A 19045-nucleotide genomic window follows, 5' to 3' on the forward strand; every position below is an offset into this window, starting at 1 on the left:
ATTTTTTTCTCTCTGTTTCATTCTCATCAAATAGTAGATGAGTGTAATGAAATGACTGGTCAATTTGTCCTGTCCTGCTGTTTTTGTCCTGGGGTTGGACTGATTAAAAAGCTCTCCAGCTGTTGTGAGATAAAAGCTGCAGACTTACGGTAAATGTTTTTATCCCAATGAAGGAACGAGGCTCAAAGGATCAATGTCTATGACTCACAATCCACTACTGCACCAGGTTATAGTGTTTATTTAAACACTAATAGAAGAGGATTTAAAACTGAGAAATACATTGCAAATGTAATGAAGCTTCATTATTACTATGTATTTTATGTCATTGTATTATTTTTGTTAATAACCCCTAGCCCTAAGTCACTTACACATGGTACTCTAGTTTTTATTAAACCAAATAAATTTGTCTTTGTTTAATGTACGGCTGAGTTTACCGGATGTCCTGAAGGCTAGAGCTGCGGTCTCGTTTCTTTGCCCACATCTTCAACGTGTTAGAGAGGAGGAGGAGGAACTCTCCATTCTTCATCCCGACTGCCAGCATCTCTCCATCTGCGCTGTAGCTCACGCAGCGAGCTGCGTGGCCAACACACACTTTGTTCAGCAGTTTCTGAGCAAACAGATGGAAAGCAAATCGTCAAATATCTGATGACACTACAGATCACTTACTGCTGCTGTAATCTTTTCTCAAATTCTGTTTGTGCTTTGACACCTTGTCACTAAGATCCCACAGCCTGATGGTGGCATCGTCGCTGGCGGTGATGCAGAGATCTTTGACCGGATGAGCAGCCAGACCCCAGATCCCTCCCCGAGCATGGCTGTCCAGCAGCAGGTTGGATGCTGCATTTTTCTCCCCAACCTCTATTATCTCCCCATCCTTTGTGCCCACTAGGATCTTTCCCTGGAGATGACGAACAGAGACTGATATAATGAGGAAAAGCAAGAAGGAGGGTAATGATAAAAAAAAAAAAAAAAAACACAAAAACAAAAGCTCTCACCTTTCCTCTGCAGACAGAGCGCACACACTCCACCTGCTGACCCGTCTCCAGCTGGAAAGCTCGACAGCGTTTCATTTCCTGGTCCCAGAGTTTCACAGCTCCACCCTCTTTAGTCCTGGTGAGAAAAAAAAATAAGCCACTAAAACCAGTTAAAACCTATCTGTCCATTTCATGTCATTTTAATGCTTTTCAGAGAAAAGACTTGACTTAGAAGATCTTTTTAGCAAGGACCCACACCAGTATGTAAACTGCAAGAATCGATCAACAGAAGATGAGCTGAGGAGAACTGGTCTGGGAAGCTCAGTCCTCACCTCCTTCTACAGGTGTGCAGTAGAAAGCATCCTGTGCCCCAGCATCAACGTGTTGCATGGAGGCTGCACAGCTGCAGAAAGAAAAGCTTTGCAGAGAGTGGTGAAGGCTGCACAGAAGACTGTTGGAGTCAGCCTCCCCACCATCATAGACATCTGCACCTCTAGATGCAAGAAGAGGGCAATCTGCATCATGAAGGACCCCACTCATCCAGCACACACTTTTTGCCCCGCTCCCCTCAGGCAGAAGATTACGGAGCATTAAGTGTAGACCCACTAGACTGAGGAACAGCTTATACCCTGAAGCTATTAAGACTCATAAATCCCTAAACCAGGATAATCACTGTAAGGGGAAAAAATCACTGTAATGCCACTTTAATTGGTGATATGTGACTTATATGTGCTACTGATTATCCATGATGCTAATCTTATGCTGCTGATCTCATGCTGCTGTATTCATTCATACCCATCTGCTCACCACAGACTCATGTTCTGGGTGCTGTTGATATGCTGATTGCCTTACATCATTAGTGTTTAGTGTATATCTTAGATCCTTTAGCTTACCGTTGAGCATTCATGTAGTGTATATCTTAAATCCTTGTATACTGTTTCTTTTCACACTTTATATTTTTGCTATTTTTGGGTGAAACAGTGACCCTGAGTACATAATTTCATTTCACTCATGTACCACATGTGATATGAATGACAATGAACTTTACTTGGACTTGGACTATTTCATAATTTTACAACTTCAATGCAAACTTCAATTGGTAAAATTGCTCCACTGAAAAACAAAGTGAACAATCAGAGGAAGCTGGCTCCTTTGTTTAATTTTGAGTAACATACAACATCCATCCATCCATCCATTATCTTTTACCCGCTTCTTCCATTTTGGGTCACAGGGGTCGCCGTTGCCCATGTCCATCAATCACTGTGCCAGGGGCGGGGTACACCCTGGACTGGTCGCAAGTCCATCACAGGGATACATAGAGACAAACGACACAAACAACCATTCACTCTCACTCACACCTAGGGACAATTTAGAGTTACCAATCAGCCTAACATGCATGATTTTGTTCTGTGGGAGGAAACCAGAGTACCTGGAGAAAACCCATGCATGCACAGAGAGAACATGCAAACTCCAACCAGAAAGGCCCCCGGACAGGGATTTGAACCAGGGACCTGTTTGCTAAGAAGCAGCAGCTCTACCAGTTGCGCCATCGTGCTGCCCTTACTTTAAAAGACATCTAGAAAGCTGGAAAGAAAATGGCGCTCCACTAAAGTGGAATAATTTTATTTAACTTTGAGAGATAGCCTGCTAACACATAAAACACTCTCCATAAAGCTAGAACTGTATATTATTCATCTTTAACAGGCATGGGTAAAAATAACCTCAGGTTTCTGTTCAGTAATATAGCTAGACTAATGAAAAGTCCTATCCATGTATCCCTATAGCTATGTGTAGTGATGACTTCATGAGATTCTTTATAATTAAATTATTGCAATTAGAGAGAAAATCCTTCCTAATCTGGAAAATCACTGTTGCCTTTGTGCTTGCTCAGGATGGGAGACTGGGACAAAGTTCAATGCAATCTGCTGACTTCTTCAGATAACTTTATTAATTGGCTTATTTAATGTATGTTATTGCTTTTGTCAGTACCCTGAGATGACTTCTGTTGTGACTTGGTGCTGATATGATTAAACTAAGTTGAATTTAATTAAACTAACAGATGAGTGATAAAACCTCATTTAAAACCTCAACAGCTCATGTCACACTGTTTAAGCTTTAAATAAATATGTTGAAAAGCAGAAATTCATCAGAATAAAACAGATGTTTTTTGTTGCTCCACTCACGGTCGCTCTTTGCCACCGGTGACGATAAGTCCATCTCTCAGTGTGGTGTACATGGTGAAGACTGGCCCTGTGTGGGCCTTTGCCACCACTCTCAGCAGGTAGTGATCTCGCCACACAAACACATCTCCATTGATGGCGCCCGTAAATGTCAGGTTGTTCTGAAAAAGACAAATGACTGGGCCTAACTAAACTGCTGCTTCAAATAATAGGATGAATTTGTTCTATTGGCTATGGTGGTCAGAATGCACCTATAACCTGATAGGGCCTACTTTACATTAAATAAACAAACAGTAGTGTACTCACAGCACCGAAGGCGACAGACAGCATCGTCTGCATCCTGCCATCCTCCAACGTTCCAACTACCCCCTTTTTGTACATCAACGCACCACCGGCCAGAATCCAGAACTTCACGTGTTTAATTCCCACCGACACAAACTGAGTGTCTGAGTCTGGCCGAAACTCCACCACAAAGATACGGTCTGGGTGTCCGGCTCTGCTGCACACTCTGGATCCTAAAATAGGCATCACTGTTACTCTTCTTCTCTTCTGACATGATAAGGGAAGATTTCCTGCACCAACTCTAAAATCTTGTTTCATTGACACAAACAGCAGTTTTAGAAACAAATATTCAAAGTAAGCAGAGTTAAGAAAAGGATTTCTTAAAACTTAGTTTTTTTTCTTATTGGAGTTGCATTTTAGGATCGTATTAGAGAAAAAAGGAAAACAAGCCATAAATGTGATTGATTAAGAGAAAAAACAGAAGAAAAATCACACCTAAAAAAAAAAACATGTGTATTTTTAAAAAAAAAGTAATAATAAGATAAACATATAACACTATAAAACCAATTAAACAAAATATATACATAAATACATAATAATAAAAAAACAATAAAATAAAATAAAAACTATAAAATAAAAATAATTTGATATTTATTTTTCTGTCTTTTATTTTGTTATGTACACAATTCTTTTTAAAATCATTTTGTTTGTATTTCAACCCTTATTTTATTTATTTTTGTGTACATTTCCTGGTTTTATTTTTTTTATTCTATGGTAGGGTCTCCCAAGGCATATTAGTTCTAGGTGAGAGGCCAGACAAAAAGCGATGCCAAAAATCTCATATGGATAGGAAAAAGCAAGGAGCTCAGTGTCCCTTGACCAGATGTGGGTTACCGGGGCCACACCCTGGAGCCAGGCCTGGGTGAGGGGCTTGTCGACAAGCACCTAGTTCCCGGGTCTCTATCCATGGGGCCCAGTCAGGCTCAGCCTGAATGAGCAACATGAGTTTGCTTTCCTGTGGGCCCAACACCTGTAGGAAGGGCCATATGAGTCAGGTGCATAACTCCATGGGCAGTAACCGAAGGCAGGGGCCTTGGCACTCTGACCCTGGCTTACTAAAGCTGGCTCTTGGGGCATGGAATGTAACCTCTCAGGCAGGGAAGGGGCCTGAACTTGTGCACGAGGTTGAGAGGTATTAACTAGATACAGTTGGGCTCACCTCAACACACAGCATGGGCTCCAGAACCAATTTTCTTAAGAGGGGCTGGACCATATTCCAGTCTAGAGTTGCCCATGGTGTGAGGCACCAAGCTGGTGTGTGTCTACTGATCGCACCCCAACTTGGTGCCTGTATGTTGGAGTTTTCCCCGATAGATGAGAGGGTAACTTCCCTGCAACTTTGGGTTAGTGGACAGGCTTTGACAGTTGTTTGTGCCTATGCGCCAAACAGCAGTTCAGAGTATTCAGCTTTCTTGGAGTCCTTAGCAGGGGTGCTGGAAGGTGCGCCAGCTGGGCACTCCTTCATTCTGCTGGGAGACTTCAATGTCCACGTGGGTAAAGGCAGTGTGACCTGGAGGGGTGTGATTGGGAGGAATGGCCTCTCTGATCTGAACCTGAGTATTGTTCTGTTGTTGGAATTCTGTGAAAGTCGTGGTTTGTCCATCACAAACAGCATGTTTGAACATAATGGTGTCCATAAGTGCATTTGATACCAGGATGCCCTAGGTCGTAGATCGATGATTAACTTTGTAATCATGTCATCTGATTTGCGGCTGTTTGTTTTGAACACTTGGGTGAAGAGAGAAGCTGAGCTGTCAACTGATCACCACCTGGTAGTGAGTTGGATCCGATGGTGGGGGAAGATGGCAGAAAGACCTGGTAGACCCATATGTGTAGTGAGGGTTTGCTGGGAATGTCTGGAAGAAGAACCCATCAAAAAGCCTGCAACACTCACCTCTGGGTGAGCTTTAACCCCATCCCAACTGAGGCGGGAGACATCGTCCCGCCATGCCCACATGTCGTGGTGTTCTTGAGCAAGACACCTAATCAGAGTGGGCCATGTTCCATGCTCAGTTGATTAGGTGGCTGCTGTGAGCTGTGACTCAAAGGTTGCCCATGCTTCTTGTGGTGGACATCCTCAAACTTGGTAGTGGACATCCCAGGTTAGGGAGGCGGTCAAGCTGAAGAAGGGGTCCTATCAGACCTTGTTGGCTGGTGGGACTCTAGTGGCAGCTGGAGAGTATGGGAGGGCCAAGCAGTCCACAGCCTTGGCTATTGCTAAGGCAAAAGTTTGAATGTGGGAGGAGTTTGGTGAGGCCTTGGTTAGAGACTCTCAGTCAGCTCCAAGGAGATTGTGGCAAACCATCAGACATCTGAGGAGTGGAAAGCAGCACTTTTCTAACACTGTGTTCAGTGAAGGTAGGGTGCTGTTGACCACAACCCATGATGTTGTCGGGATGTGGAAGGGATACTTCTCAGATTTTCTCAATCTCAACGACATGTCTTCCATGGAGGAAGCTGAGTCGAAGGACGTGGGGTTGGTCTGTCCATAACCATGGCTGAGGTCGCCAAGATAGTTAAAAAGCTCTGTGGCGACAGGGCTCCAGATGTAGATGAGCTCCACCCTGATTTCCTTAAGGCTCCAGATGTTGTGGGGATGTCTTGGCTGACACGCCTTTGCAATTTCACATGGACATCGGGGGCAGTTCCACTGGATTGGCAGACTGGGGTGGTGGTTACCCTCTTCAGAAAGGGGAACTGTAGGGTGTGTTCTAATTATAGAGGCATCACTTTCCTTAGCCTCCCTAATAAAGTAAAGTGCTATGTCTTGTCGCCATTTTATGTTCCCATACAATGATGAAATTAGTTATCTGCATTTAACCCATCCCATGTGAGATACTCCCAGGTGGAGCAGTGAGCAGCTATGCAACAGCTCAGGGAGCAATTAGGGATTAACTGTCTTGCTCAAGGACACCACGACATGTGAGCATGGCGGGGAGTTGACCCTACAACTTTCTGTTTCTATGTCGGCTTTCCTACCTCTACACGATCTTGTGCTAGTAAGGTCTATTTAGGGGTATTGGAAAAGCATCAGATCATTGATCGAACCTCAGATCCAAGAGGAATAATGCTGCACCAGTACTGTCCTAATGAGAAGGGGTTCTCTGCAGACCAAAAGTGGGCGTTTCTGGCGAATAGGCGTTTACGGGCGGCGAACACTGATTGGCTAACAGTATTTAATAGGCGTTTGTCGGCGGCGAACACTGATTGGCTGTGGGTAACCCTCAAAGTCACTAGGATTTTTGACGAGGTAACGTTTCTTTGCGATGTTTGACAAATAAATATGATTTATTGTACTTATAAAGTATGTTATGTTTTCACTTATGCATTTTATTGAAGTACGTTTATTGTAGGTCACGATAGTTTCGACCGTTCTCTCGTTGTTGTCGTAACGCACTGAGGTAAAGTGAGCCTCCACAGCAGCTCTCACTGTGCACGTTTACAACAACTGGGTGTTGCTTTTCAAAATAAAAGCTGAAAATAAAAGTTCTTAATACTTGAAAAATAAATATTTAAAAGCTGAGTATAACTGAAAAATATGAAAAACAAATAAATAAAAGTTATTAGCTGAAAAATAAATAAATAAAAGCTGTTAATTATATCTATGTCTTTCTGCCATGTCAGGAACCACTCTCACTTCAGACTGACTCTAGAAGACCCCAAGATGTTGCTCAACAATGTTGACCAACATCTGATGTTGACTTTCAAAATAAATCACCTCCAAAGTTTAACATAGTTCATAGTAATAGTCAAAAGTTGCTGATCTTGTTGCAACATGAGTTAACACAAACATGAGTGTAAATTGTCAATGATTCAATAATGAGTAATAACTTATTCAATAAAAAGTCTGTAATTTGTCAATAATAGTCAATAATTCATTCAAGAATAGATTATGGGTGTTTGGTATGGCTCAGTGGCTAAAATGGGTTGGATGTTAGAGAAATTACTTAATTTTCAATTACCTGAATGCACAAATTCCTTCATTTATAGTTAAACTTTAGGAAATCAACTTTTTTTTCCTTGTGAAAAAAATATCAAAATTAACTTTAAAATCCAATCCAGGATTAAGTAACAACTAGCAACACCCTAACTGTACTATGTTCTGTGTTTCCAACAGATGCAACGATGACTTCTAAAAATGGATGTCCCAATAAACACAATAAAAAAATTCAATGATGCATCGAATGTTGTCTGAGTATGTTTTAAGGTAATAACAAATGTGAAATCTGGAAAACAAAGAGAATTCCTGAATCTGTCTTGTGTGCTTTGATGTGTACATAAGTTTATTGGAGGTCCTGAAACAACTTTTCTGAGAACACAAAGATTTTTATTTTACCTTTGGCCAAGATGTCAGTTTGAAATCAGGCTGCTTACTGCAAAACCAAGAGTTTTTTTAAGACAGACAGTCTTCATTTGTATTGTTTTGTCAACTAAGCTAAATGTAATTTCTAAAATATGGATAAATATGATCTCATCATGCAGCATAAGCAACTGGGTATAGGTGTGAGGGCCAAAAGTCTGGGTATGTACTGACTCCTAAATGTGCTTGTTTTCTACTGAAACATGGAGTAGGGTTGACCTTTAAAATGTGAGACAGCTGAGGAAGTTAACCAGTAAACAGAAATACCTGCTCCAGTTGCAGAAATCTTACAGAAACTGACAAATCACTCATCTGTAGTGACTGCAGGTTGAACAAGACAATGTGAAGTTAAAGGAAACATCCTTTGTCCCAAGGCCAGTTTAAGTATCATTAATATTTTTCTTTCTTTATGAATCGATTGTAACTTTGTTCACATTTTTCAACAACCAAAATGGAATTTGTTTTTTAATGTTATGGCTAGGTATTAAAAAAAAACCTAACATTTAGCTCTCCCCACTACCCAGTTATGTTGCTCTTATTTTGAAATGTAACCGGAAGTTCTGTGTTAAGAGAGTCGAAAAAAGAAGTTATGGAGACGCCGCGGCAGTATACTGGAGCAATGTCGAACCGAGACGCCGCCAGTGTTGAACCTGAGACGCCGCTAATGTCGAACCGGTTAACACCATAGACATAATATGCCTGTGGTTAACACAATCTGCCAATAACGCCTTGTTTTTAGACATAATGTGTCTGTGGTTACGGCATTTTATCGTTCAGCCTTTTTTTCTATCGTCCAATCAGATGTGGCCGGCCAGACACGCCCATTTTTCTATCGTCCAATCAAATATGGCCGGCCAGACACGCCCATTTTTCTATCGTCCAATCAGATGCGGCCGGCCAGACACGCCTATTTTCATATAGTCCAATCAGATATGATCACCCAGATACGCCCATTTTCCTATAGTCCAATCAGATATGACCGCCCAGATACGCCTTCCGAATTTGGCTGCAGAGATACCTACTTGGTCCTAATGAGAATCAACAACTTCAAATCTTAGGCCATGGTCCTCAGTCAGAAAAGGGTGGATTGCTCGCTATGAATCGAATGTGAAGTCAAGTGGAGGAGTTCAAGTATCTCAGGGTTTTGTTCACGAGTGAGGGAAAAATGGAGCGTGAGATTGACAGATGGATTGGTGCAGCGTCTGCTGTATTGCGGACGCTGTGCCAGTCTGTTGTGGTGACAAGGGAGCTGAGCTGTAAGGCGAAGTTCTCTGTCTGTAAGGCTAAGTTCTCTGTTTACCTGTCAGTATACATTCATACCCTCCTATGGCCACAACCTCTGTGTAGTGACCTTAAGAACAAGACTGCGAATACAGGCAGTTGAAAAAATTTTCCTCCACAGGGTAGCTGGACTCTCCCTTAGAGATGGGATGTGAAGTTCAGTTATTCGGGACAGATTCGGAGTAGAGCCGCTACTCCTCCACATCAAGAGGAGCCAGTTGAGGTGGTGACATCTGGTAAGGATGCTCCCTGGGTGCCTCCCTAGGGAGGTGCTTTGGGTATGTCTGACTGTGAGGAGACCCTGGGGAAGACCTAGGACATGCTAGAGAGGCTATGTCTCCTAGTTGGCCTGGGAACGACTTGGAATCCTCCCAGAAGAGCTGGAAGAGGTGGTGGGGAGAGCTGTCTGGGCCTCCTTGCTCAAGCTGCTGCCCCCGTGACCCAACTTCAGAACAAGCAGAAGATAATGGATGGATGGATTTTCTTATTATTTTACAAACAAATGAATAAACAAAACAAACTACAGTTTTACAACCTTTTACTCCAGAATTCTTGTTTGTATCAGTGGTTTTGATTTAGTTACTGATTGATTAATTGACTGGACTTGTGTCTGACCTTCCTGCCAGCGCCAAACAGTGATGATGTGCTCAGATTCCACTCCGATAGATAGCAGCAACTTCCCTGTGGCGCTGAAGTTCAGGTAGCCAACACCTTTGCTGTGTGGGCAGCGCAGGATAGACAGAGTCTGTTTACTCATGGCATCCCACACGTGGATTGAGGGTGTTGTTCCTGCGGGGAAGTGATTGCAACAGATGGTGAACCATCAGTTTTTAACAACATCAATGTGAGTCACAGAAACAAAAAACAAAACAGCAAATGGAGGAGTTACAGGACAAGGGCAGCTGACAAACACCCTGAGATTAGGTGTCATTAAACTAAATTCAACTTCCAAGTAACACAGTGTTGCATTTTACTTTTACTAATATTGACACAACTTGGTTGTGATTATCATAAATAATTTATTGTTTTTGGTTTTCAGGGTGCTTGTTGTGATGGGAGAGGCAGTGGTGTGGGTTTTTATTTTACCTGGGAAGTCACTGATGTCACCTGATTTGTTGTGGGAGCGATGGAGGCAAATGAGGCCAGGCAAAACATAAAACAAAACAAACACAAATGAAAACTTACAATGACTTTTTCAAAGAGGCCAATGTCTTGAAGGCAGAAACATGTCACAAAAAATATTATTTCTTAATTTTTGCACTTCTGGACCTGATCCTAAATTTACACCAGAGTTATTTACTATACTGAAGCTACATCATTGATCTGCACTTGTAAGTCTTCTTCTTCTTTTTCTTCTTTTGGCTTTTCCCTCTTCAGGGGTCTCCACAGCGAGTCATCTTCCTCCACCTCACTCTGTCCTCTGTCCTCACTCCAACTACCTCCATGTCCTCTCTAACTGCATCCATATATCTCCTCTTTGGCCTTCCTCTTTGTCTTTTTCCTGGCAGCTGCATTTCTAACATCCTTTGACCAATATACCCATGGTCCCTCCTCTTGACATGTCCAAACCATCTCAGTCTGGCCTCCCTAACTTTATCTCCCAGTTGTTCAACCTGTGCTGTACCTCTGATTATCTTATTCCTAATCTTATCCAGCCTTGTCACTCCTAAGGAGAACCTTAGCATCTTCATTTCTGCCACTTCCAGTTCTTTCTCCTGTCTTTTTGTCAATGCCACTGTCTCCAGACCATGCAATATAGCTGGTCTCACCACTGTCTTGTAAACTTTTCCTTTGACATTTGCTGACACCCTTTGGTCACAAATCACTCCTGAATTTTTTCTCCATCCACTCCATCCTGCCTGGACTCTCTTTTTCACTTATTTACCACATTCCCCATTTCCCTGGACAGTGGACCCCAAGTACTTGAAGTCCGGCACCTTTGTGACCTCTGCTCCTTGTAGCCTCACTGTTCCACCTTGAAACTATCTGTCACTCCTACAGCACATCTCACCACTGTCCTGCTGTCCTTATACATGTTCTGTACCAGTCTAACATACTTTTCTGCCACTCCAGATTTCCTCATGCAATACCACACCTCCACCCTCGGCACTCTGTCATATGCCTTTTCTAAATCCACAAAGACACAATGGAGTTCTTTCTGACCCTCTCTGTACTTCTCCATCAGCATCCTCAAAGCAAAGATGGCATCTGTGGTGCTCTTTCTTGGCATGAAACCATACTGCTGCTCACAGATAGTCACCTCTCGTCTATGTCTTGCTTCCACAACTCTCTCCCAGATCTTCATCGTGTGGCTCATCAACTTAATTCCCCTGTAGTTGCTATAACTCTGTACATCACCCTTGTTCTTAAAAATGGGCACCAGCACACTTCTTCTCCATTCCTGAGGCATTTTCTCACCCTCAAATATGCCATTGAATACTGTATATGAGTCAAAAACCTCACTGCCATCTCTCCAAGACATTTCCAAACCTCCACTGGTATGTCATCAGGTCCTACTGCCTTCCCATTCTTCATTCTTTTCAGAGCTTTCCGGACTTCACTCTCACTAATCTTTCCCACTTCCTGGTCCACAGTTTCTATGACCTCTACTCTTCTTTCTCTTTCATTCTCTTCATTCATTAGCTCCTCAAAGTACTACTTCCATCTTCCTGTCACACTCTCCTCACTTGTTAGAACATTACCATTCCTATCTTTAATAATTGATCTGCATTTGTAAGTAACTCTGAATAAAATCTTCAGCTAAAATCTCCTGATGCATGCTCAAAAATCCAGGTAGAAAAATTAAAAAAAAGTTGTCTGGTCCTCAGCTAAAATCCTAAATGTAAATCTTTATATGTTTGTTTTCTGTTTTGTCTTTGCCTGTTTAACTTAAATTTGCAAAATGCTCAGCACTAATGCGCGACTACCCTATACTACTGCTCTGCCTTTGTTGTTTGCCGAGTTTCTTGTGGGTCAGGGAGCTCAGCTGGTTTAATTTTGTCAGTAAAAACAAAGTAAATCAGATGGGTTAAACAGGAAGCAGAAAAGGGAAAAGCAAGTGAAGTTAGTAGAAAAACACACAGCCATGCACAAAGAGCATAAAAAAACAATCTCACATATGTAAATAAATGCTCAGCATACCTATCTGTCCAGTGGCAATGATATTTTTGTATTTTGGATGCTGGTTGACGGTTAAACACAAGATGTCATCTGTGTGTTCCAGGTAGAAACTCTGAGTTCCTGTAGTGCACAAAGATCCATAAGCACATCACTAAAAGTGCAAGAATTTCCTCCTGTTAACAATATCCTGATGCATGCTCAATGATCCAGGTAGAACAATTTAAAAAAGTTAAATTTGGTCCTCTGGACATTCAAAAAAAAAAAAGAAATGTCTAGAGGACCAGATGTAACTTTTTTAGATCCGTTATCAAACTTTACTTATTTTCCTTTGCAGCTTTTACACAAGTACGTATTGTGTTTTATCCACCTTATTCCTGGGGGCTCTATTGTATAAATGATTATGGGTACAACTTCAACTACAACTTTGCATTCAGTTTACCAGATAAAACGCGGTTTTTGTTTTGTTCACATTTATTTAACAACCATAACGTTTACTAAAATAGCCTTGTTGAGTTCAGGTGCCTGTTGTGCAGTGCTTAATTTGAGCCGGATCCTGCCAGAACAGAATCCAGAAACTCTCTTATTTTGACAGGGTGCATTCTGGTAACTGTTTGCTCGGATCCGGCTTGGATCCAGTAACTCTCAGGCTTACTAATAATAAAGTTATGAACAAACATGAATGCCTTGAATGAATAAAACTTATATTGGATATGTAAACTGAAAATAATTACATAAACACTAATTTTAAACACAACAGCCATGATCTGCCTCTTCAAGTAGCATTTTTGTGTCTACCCTTGAAAAATCTCAGCCCCTAAAAGAGTGGTGAGGGGTGAGTGCCAAGCTAACCAGGCAGTCGTAGGTGGGCAGGAGCTCATAGCTGCATGCAGGCGCCTAGAGGTATCTGGAGTCAAACAACAATGAGCAGGGACAGAGTTGGGCTCAGTTCCTAGCTCGACTTATGTGATGATTCCTTGACAGAAGCAGAGTGTTTACAAATGTAGGTAAACGTAGGATGTTTAACGACCCATTAAAACACACCAAAATGCATGAAATCACATCTACTTTATTCAAGGTTTTCTGGGGCAGGAACCCCAGATCCTACCTCACCCACCCACCGGCCCACCTGCTATTTGCGTTCTGGCATCGATCATTTTACAAATTAAGCCCTGCTGTTGTGCTGTTCGCGGCTGCACGAACAAGCAGACCAAACTAAATCTGTGGCTACTGTAGAAGTTCTAGGGTTTTCCTTCTACAGCTTTCCTCCACCAGATGACACCATCAGAGACACACCTGCAGATCCTAACCTTGATGAGTTGCAAGGGTATTAATGGCAGTTGATGACATCATTCCAACAGTGGTGCATTGTCTGCTTGATGGTAGAGTGTTCCTGCCCTCTGTTGTATTCTCAAAATTATTCCTTTGACTAACTCCTTGTTCCTATGCTTTTCAGAATCTCCTGAGCTCCTTTGATGCCCTGGACCCCCATGTATTCTCTGAGTTCCCACTTTTGATCTTCTTCATTGCTCCGTGCCTTCCCCACTTGATTGATTCTAATAGTGCTCTGGAACCTCTCTGGACTACCTTTGAAAACCTTGGACCCTCATACCTTGGAGTTTACCATCTTCTCAAAAAGTAAGCCGTCTGTTTATTATTCAGAATAATCTTCAGGCCCACTTGGCCTCTATTAACTATCCTCCTTGTCTTCAAGGTTACAGTCTCTTCCACCAGAGGTTGCAGTTTGACTATTTATCTTTATTCACATTTATAAATAAACACTGTTCAAACTACTATGTGTTTTGAAGTTGCTCTTATGGTCACAACTATTCTGGGTATTAGTCAAAACCTCAGAATGCACCGCCCCAATGAAACCCAGACTGTGACCAATAATAAGCAACTACAACACTTGTTTGTATCACAAATCAGACGTATAGACAAACTTGATGCTACACTTGAAAAAGATATTTTGCAGCTGAACACTATTCAGTCTAATCATCAAGAGCCTGGAGGTATGGTGTTTTTCTCTAACAAGAAATTGTCACATTAATTCCACCTGCTCCAGCTCCTTCTACAGAGATTGTCACCCCAGGCCATATTGCCCCTCCTGCTGCTATGGCTGTACTGGGAAAAAAAACCTCAAACCATCTGAACTGTTTGACGGTAACCCAGATCTATGTGGTGGATTCTTACTCCAGTGTAAACTGGCATTTAAGAGAGAACCAACTTAGTTTTTTTCTGACATAGCTATAATATTCTACATTATTAGCCAACTATGAGGGGATGCCTTACGCTGGGCTCACTCCTATATGGACTGTCATTCCCTCGAGTCTTTGCCTTTCCCCTACTTCCTTGAAGAATTTCAACTTGTGTTTTACCACCCTCTCCAACAGGCGGAGGCAGTAAAGTGGCTACTAAATCACAAATAGGGGAGTATCCCAGTTTCCAAGCATGCTGTTAAGTTCAGTATCATGGCCAACTCGACCAGATGGGATGAAACAGCCCTCCAAGGTACTTTTTTACATTCTCTTTCTGAAAGAAAAAGGACCAGCTAGCCATAAGAGATGAACCCCAGAGTCTAGACGAACCAATTCTCCTAGCGGCACATATATACAATTGCTTCTACAAGAGGGAGTGAGAGGTGAACTACAACTCCCAGTTCCCATGCACTTCTGGGGTACATCATATGTTGACATTTTACTTTTCCCACGACCAGACTGAAGAACCAGAAACATAACCACAGCAGGAACCTTAGCCTATGCAGATTGGTCGGTCGGACGAACTCGTCTCACCCCTGTGGAGAGGCAGGAGAATTGTGAATAAAGCCTATATTTATTGTGGGGAAAGAGGGCACTTTATTGCTCATTGTCCACTTTGGGGAAGATGAGCTGCCCCCCACCCCCACCCCCCAGGGAGCAGAAGATACAGGTGAGAAGCTCAACTATTTCTCCCACTTCCTGATTGGATTGTAGGACCGCCAGAATGACGGGCAGAACTCCTCCCAGAGCGATGGCCACTTCTCCCAACAGTCTGCCGAGCTCCTCGTCGCTGCGGGCAGCCAACTGTAGGTGCCGAGGGACGATCCTGTCCTTCCACTGTCATGAGCCGTGATTCCTGCTAGTTCCAGGATCTCAGTGGTCAGGCACTCGAGCACAGCTGGCAGGTAGATGAGAATGCATCCACAGAACATCCTTTTCAACTCATTAGAGATTTGGGGCTGTAGTTGAGATATTATTTGAGCTTTTTAAATGTTAATCAGCTGCTGTTGGTTGTAGAAAACTGCCTTGTTGCCATGGTTACGCATAACAAATGTCCAAAACTAAAAAAGTTTCAGTAAAAATCCTTCCAGCTGCACAACTCTGACACCAGAGGAAATGATCACTCAAAAAATGTGATTTACATCCAGAAAAAGAGGAATAAAAGTTTCCAAAAGCAAAAGCAAAATAAGGTGGAGAGTCATATTTCATGATGCTGACGTCAAAATTCAGACAATCAGAAAGCATTTCTTCTGACTCAATAGTATCACATAAGAAAATTAAGTACTTTCACAATCCTTAGAAAACCCTAATTCTTCATACTGTAAATGTGTGTGTTCTCATGGTTACCGTTGGTGAGACTGTGGACAATGGCTGTGGCAGCAGTGTGGTAAACAATGTCAGTGCCATCATTGAGGTAGTGTAGGTTGTTGCGACAGTCAAAGCCTCGAAAACCAAAGATGTGATCCAGAATTAGCTCCTACAGGCAAAAGAGAAAGAGGAAACAGAAAGAAGATGAGGACAGATGTCAGAGGAAGGCATGTGGCCTCTGAGACAAAGAGATACCTCGACTACTCTCTTCTTCTTGGATACATTGTTCTTCTGGAGTTTATCAGGCTGTGGCACCGCTCGACTTACTGGAGGCCTGAAGCATCAATCAATCGATCAATTAATCAATCAAAGAGTCACAAATACATAAACAGTCATCGAAATCTGTTCTCAGAACTGCTGTCCAAGACAAACAGGTGGAGGACAGCTTAGTGAGTGACAAATACACAACATGGACAAAAGGCATCATCATTAAACAGTCCAGACAAACATGAGACTGCAGAGAAGGACGCAGGACAGTAGAGACAGCAGAGACAGATGTAGGACAGCAGATAGAGGTGTACAACAATAAAAACAAAAGAAAGACGCACGATAATTCAAACAGATGTGAGACAATAAACGGTAGAGACAATATAAATGTAAATTAAAAAATAAACTGATACAGATACAAATGAACTAGTCCATGTTCACAGCTCACCATTTTTAATTGACAGTGGCAAAAAAAAAAAACTTATGTCTGTTGGGTCACTAGATCACATCATCTGTTGTAACTAGCAAGTTCATCCCATTTGCATTCTGCAGAATGCTATCCCTTTACATTTCTTTGTGTTTCCTCACCTTTGATTTTACAAATATTTTTAACAAACATCTTTGAAAATCTGCTCTCATTTATACAGTTTCCTGCTTCTGTTGTCATCTGGTGAAACAGGTTTGAAAATGTGAATGAAAGACCGCCAACAAAAAGTCCAGCTCCTGTCAGCCCTACTTTAAAAGCTGCCTTTTATGAATATATTCTGACTGCCTCCGCATTAAAATCTTAGTCTGTGATTGGCGTTGTCGCAGGATTGATTTAACGGAGATGTAATGTGGCCTCTAAACAAATAAAAAATCTCAAATGGTGGGGTCTTTGCCCACGCAGCCTGTGGACACAGCCTTGGACTGCGGTGACACCGGAGCAGTGGGTGGAGCAGCAGGTGCGTCGGCCCCGCCCTCGCTAGGCTCTGGAGAGACTGTCGAGCCGGCTCTGAAATCAAACATTCTGGCTTCAATTAAATTTGAAGATACAGCAATAATTCGGATGGAGATGAAGGTAGCTCTGATGGATGATTTTAATTTTATTAATAGCGAGCTGCAGTCAGTCAGAGCGGAGCTTGCTAATGCCACCGTGGCCCTGACAGCAGGGTTTGAACAAGTCAAGCTAAGTGTAACAGAGGCTGAAAGCAGGATGTCTTTATGCTCAAATGAGGTAGAAGCTCTGTGTTGGACCATGGTGGAATTAAAAAATGAGGTGGATGGGCTGAGAAAAAGACTTGAATCTGTGGAAGGGAATATGAAAAGGCACAATATTAGAAATATTGGAGTTCCTGAATCGCTGGGCTTGTGCACATTTACAGTGATAGCCAAGATCCTAATGGAAGTGCTGAAGCTGGACAAGTCGCCGCTGATCAACCATGTACACTGGATGTTGGGTAGGAGAGACTCCAATGATAAATCAAGAGTTTTTGTGGCCAGGCTGCATTATTAAAAGCTAGCTCAATCTGGCAAATCATTAAGAACATTTACTCATCCTCAGTTTGTCTGAGACATGCTGTAATTCACTTCAAGGGGGTGAACCAGCTGCACTGGTCCAAAGACAAGCTGTCCAAGATAAAAGCCGACCTGGACCCTGCATGTAATCATTGTAAACAAACTCCAGCTACACTCTTGCAAACATTCTGGATCTGTCCTAAACTGCAGACTTTTTGGTAAGCTATTTTTGACACCTTCTCAGGGATTTGTGGGAAAACTGTACACCCATCACCACTCATCTAACTGTTCGGGGTAGTTCCTGTGGATACATCCTTCAGCAAGTACGAGAAGGATGTGATTGTTTTTGGCTCTTTTCTGGCCAAAAGACTTGGTTTGTGAAGTTGGAAGGTCCCACAAACCCCACCATACGTTCAATGGATAAGATAATGTGTCCTATTAATTTAGAAAAATCAGATATACCCTGAAGGGTTCGGTTAAAGATTTTGGGACACTTAGCAGCCCTTTATGTTGTATAAAAACATGTCAATGCTTGTTTAGTTTATTTATGTGTGTGGGACTGATCCGGTATGGGAGGGGTGGGAGGATTATTTTGTTCTTTTTTTTTTTTTTTTGTATGTTTAAAAAAAAAATCAATTAAAAGACTTTGATTAATAAATAAAAAAAGCTTGTATAGAGAGTGTTTTACACACATGCGCACACATAAAAAGAATGATGAGCCAAACAATAACAGACAGGTGGACAGACAGTTGGGCAGACAGGTGTTACCTGGATCCCCTGGACAGCAGAGAGACAGAACCGAGGTACAGAACTTTAGGAAAGACACCCACATGCACACTTTCTCTCTTTCTCACACATGCACACACACACACAGTCATACAGGTATGCATGTCTTTATATAAGTTAACACGTGCTTTTGAGAAACTACCATGTGACTGGCTGTGGCTACATGCTAACAAAGTGCTAACATGCTGTTCATGTGAGTACTTCAACCATCAGGCTAACAGGCTTTAGCTAACTGTGTTAATATGCACAGATTCAGAACATGCTAATTTTAACTATATTCTAGCTTTTGAAATCTAATAAACCTGCTGCATTTTTTTTCCATTTATAACCAAGAAGGAAAACAAACAAATGAAAAACTGTTTCCATTTACTGCAAATATAAGATATTGATATATTTTTATTTGCTCAGACCTGTAGATGTCGATAATCAACGAAAAGTGAAAAACACAGAGAGTTTTAAACAACACAAACTACATGCTGAAAATACAGATAAAATACTGATGAACACAAAAACATTAAATGTATGAATCTTTTCACTTATAACTTAAAAAAATAAAGTTCAATAAAGAAAAACATGTCAAATTTATGGTGTTTTAATATAAGCTACACTTTTTTTTACCTGTTTCCCATGTAATATTTAACAGATTATTATTGTTATTATTATCATCGGTATTGC

At 41.8% G+C, this 19045-nt stretch overlaps 1 protein-coding gene across 4 annotated transcripts in view; it reads right to left on the reverse strand.

Moving 5' to 3' along the window:
* The window catches only part of LOC119419791 (echinoderm microtubule-associated protein-like 6), a 134242-nt gene that overhangs the window by 7924 nt on the left and 107273 nt on the right, over window positions 1-19045 (reverse strand). The window contains exons 31-42 of one of the 4 annotated variants that reach the window (XM_037687188.1): window positions 18353-18361; window positions 16076-16154; window positions 15860-15989; window positions 12279-12377; window positions 10407-10412; window positions 10224-10244; window positions 9753-9926; window positions 3461-3669; window positions 3158-3315; window positions 996-1110; window positions 710-898; window positions 435-607 (exon numbers count right to left, since the gene is read on the reverse strand). In XM_037687188.1, the coding sequence (XP_037543116.1) occupies window positions 435-607; window positions 710-898; window positions 996-1110; window positions 3158-3315; window positions 3461-3669; window positions 9753-9926; window positions 10224-10244; window positions 10407-10412; window positions 12279-12377; window positions 15860-15989; window positions 16076-16154; window positions 18353-18361 (1362 nt within the window). The remainder of the gene's footprint in view (window positions 1-434; window positions 608-709; window positions 899-995; window positions 1111-3157; window positions 3316-3460; window positions 3670-9752; window positions 9927-10223; window positions 10245-10406; window positions 10413-12278; window positions 12378-15859; window positions 15990-16075; window positions 16155-18352; window positions 18362-19045) is intronic. The other 3 variants (XM_037687184.1, XM_037687177.1, XM_037687187.1) reach the window with 3 other exon arrangements.

The sequence above is a fragment of the Nematolebias whitei genome, chromosome 1 (assembly GCF_014905685.2).
Source record: "Nematolebias whitei isolate Nwh7 chromosome 1, NemWhi1, whole genome shotgun sequence".
Taxonomy (NCBI): domain Eukaryota; kingdom Metazoa; phylum Chordata; class Actinopteri; order Cyprinodontiformes; family Rivulidae; genus Nematolebias; species Nematolebias whitei.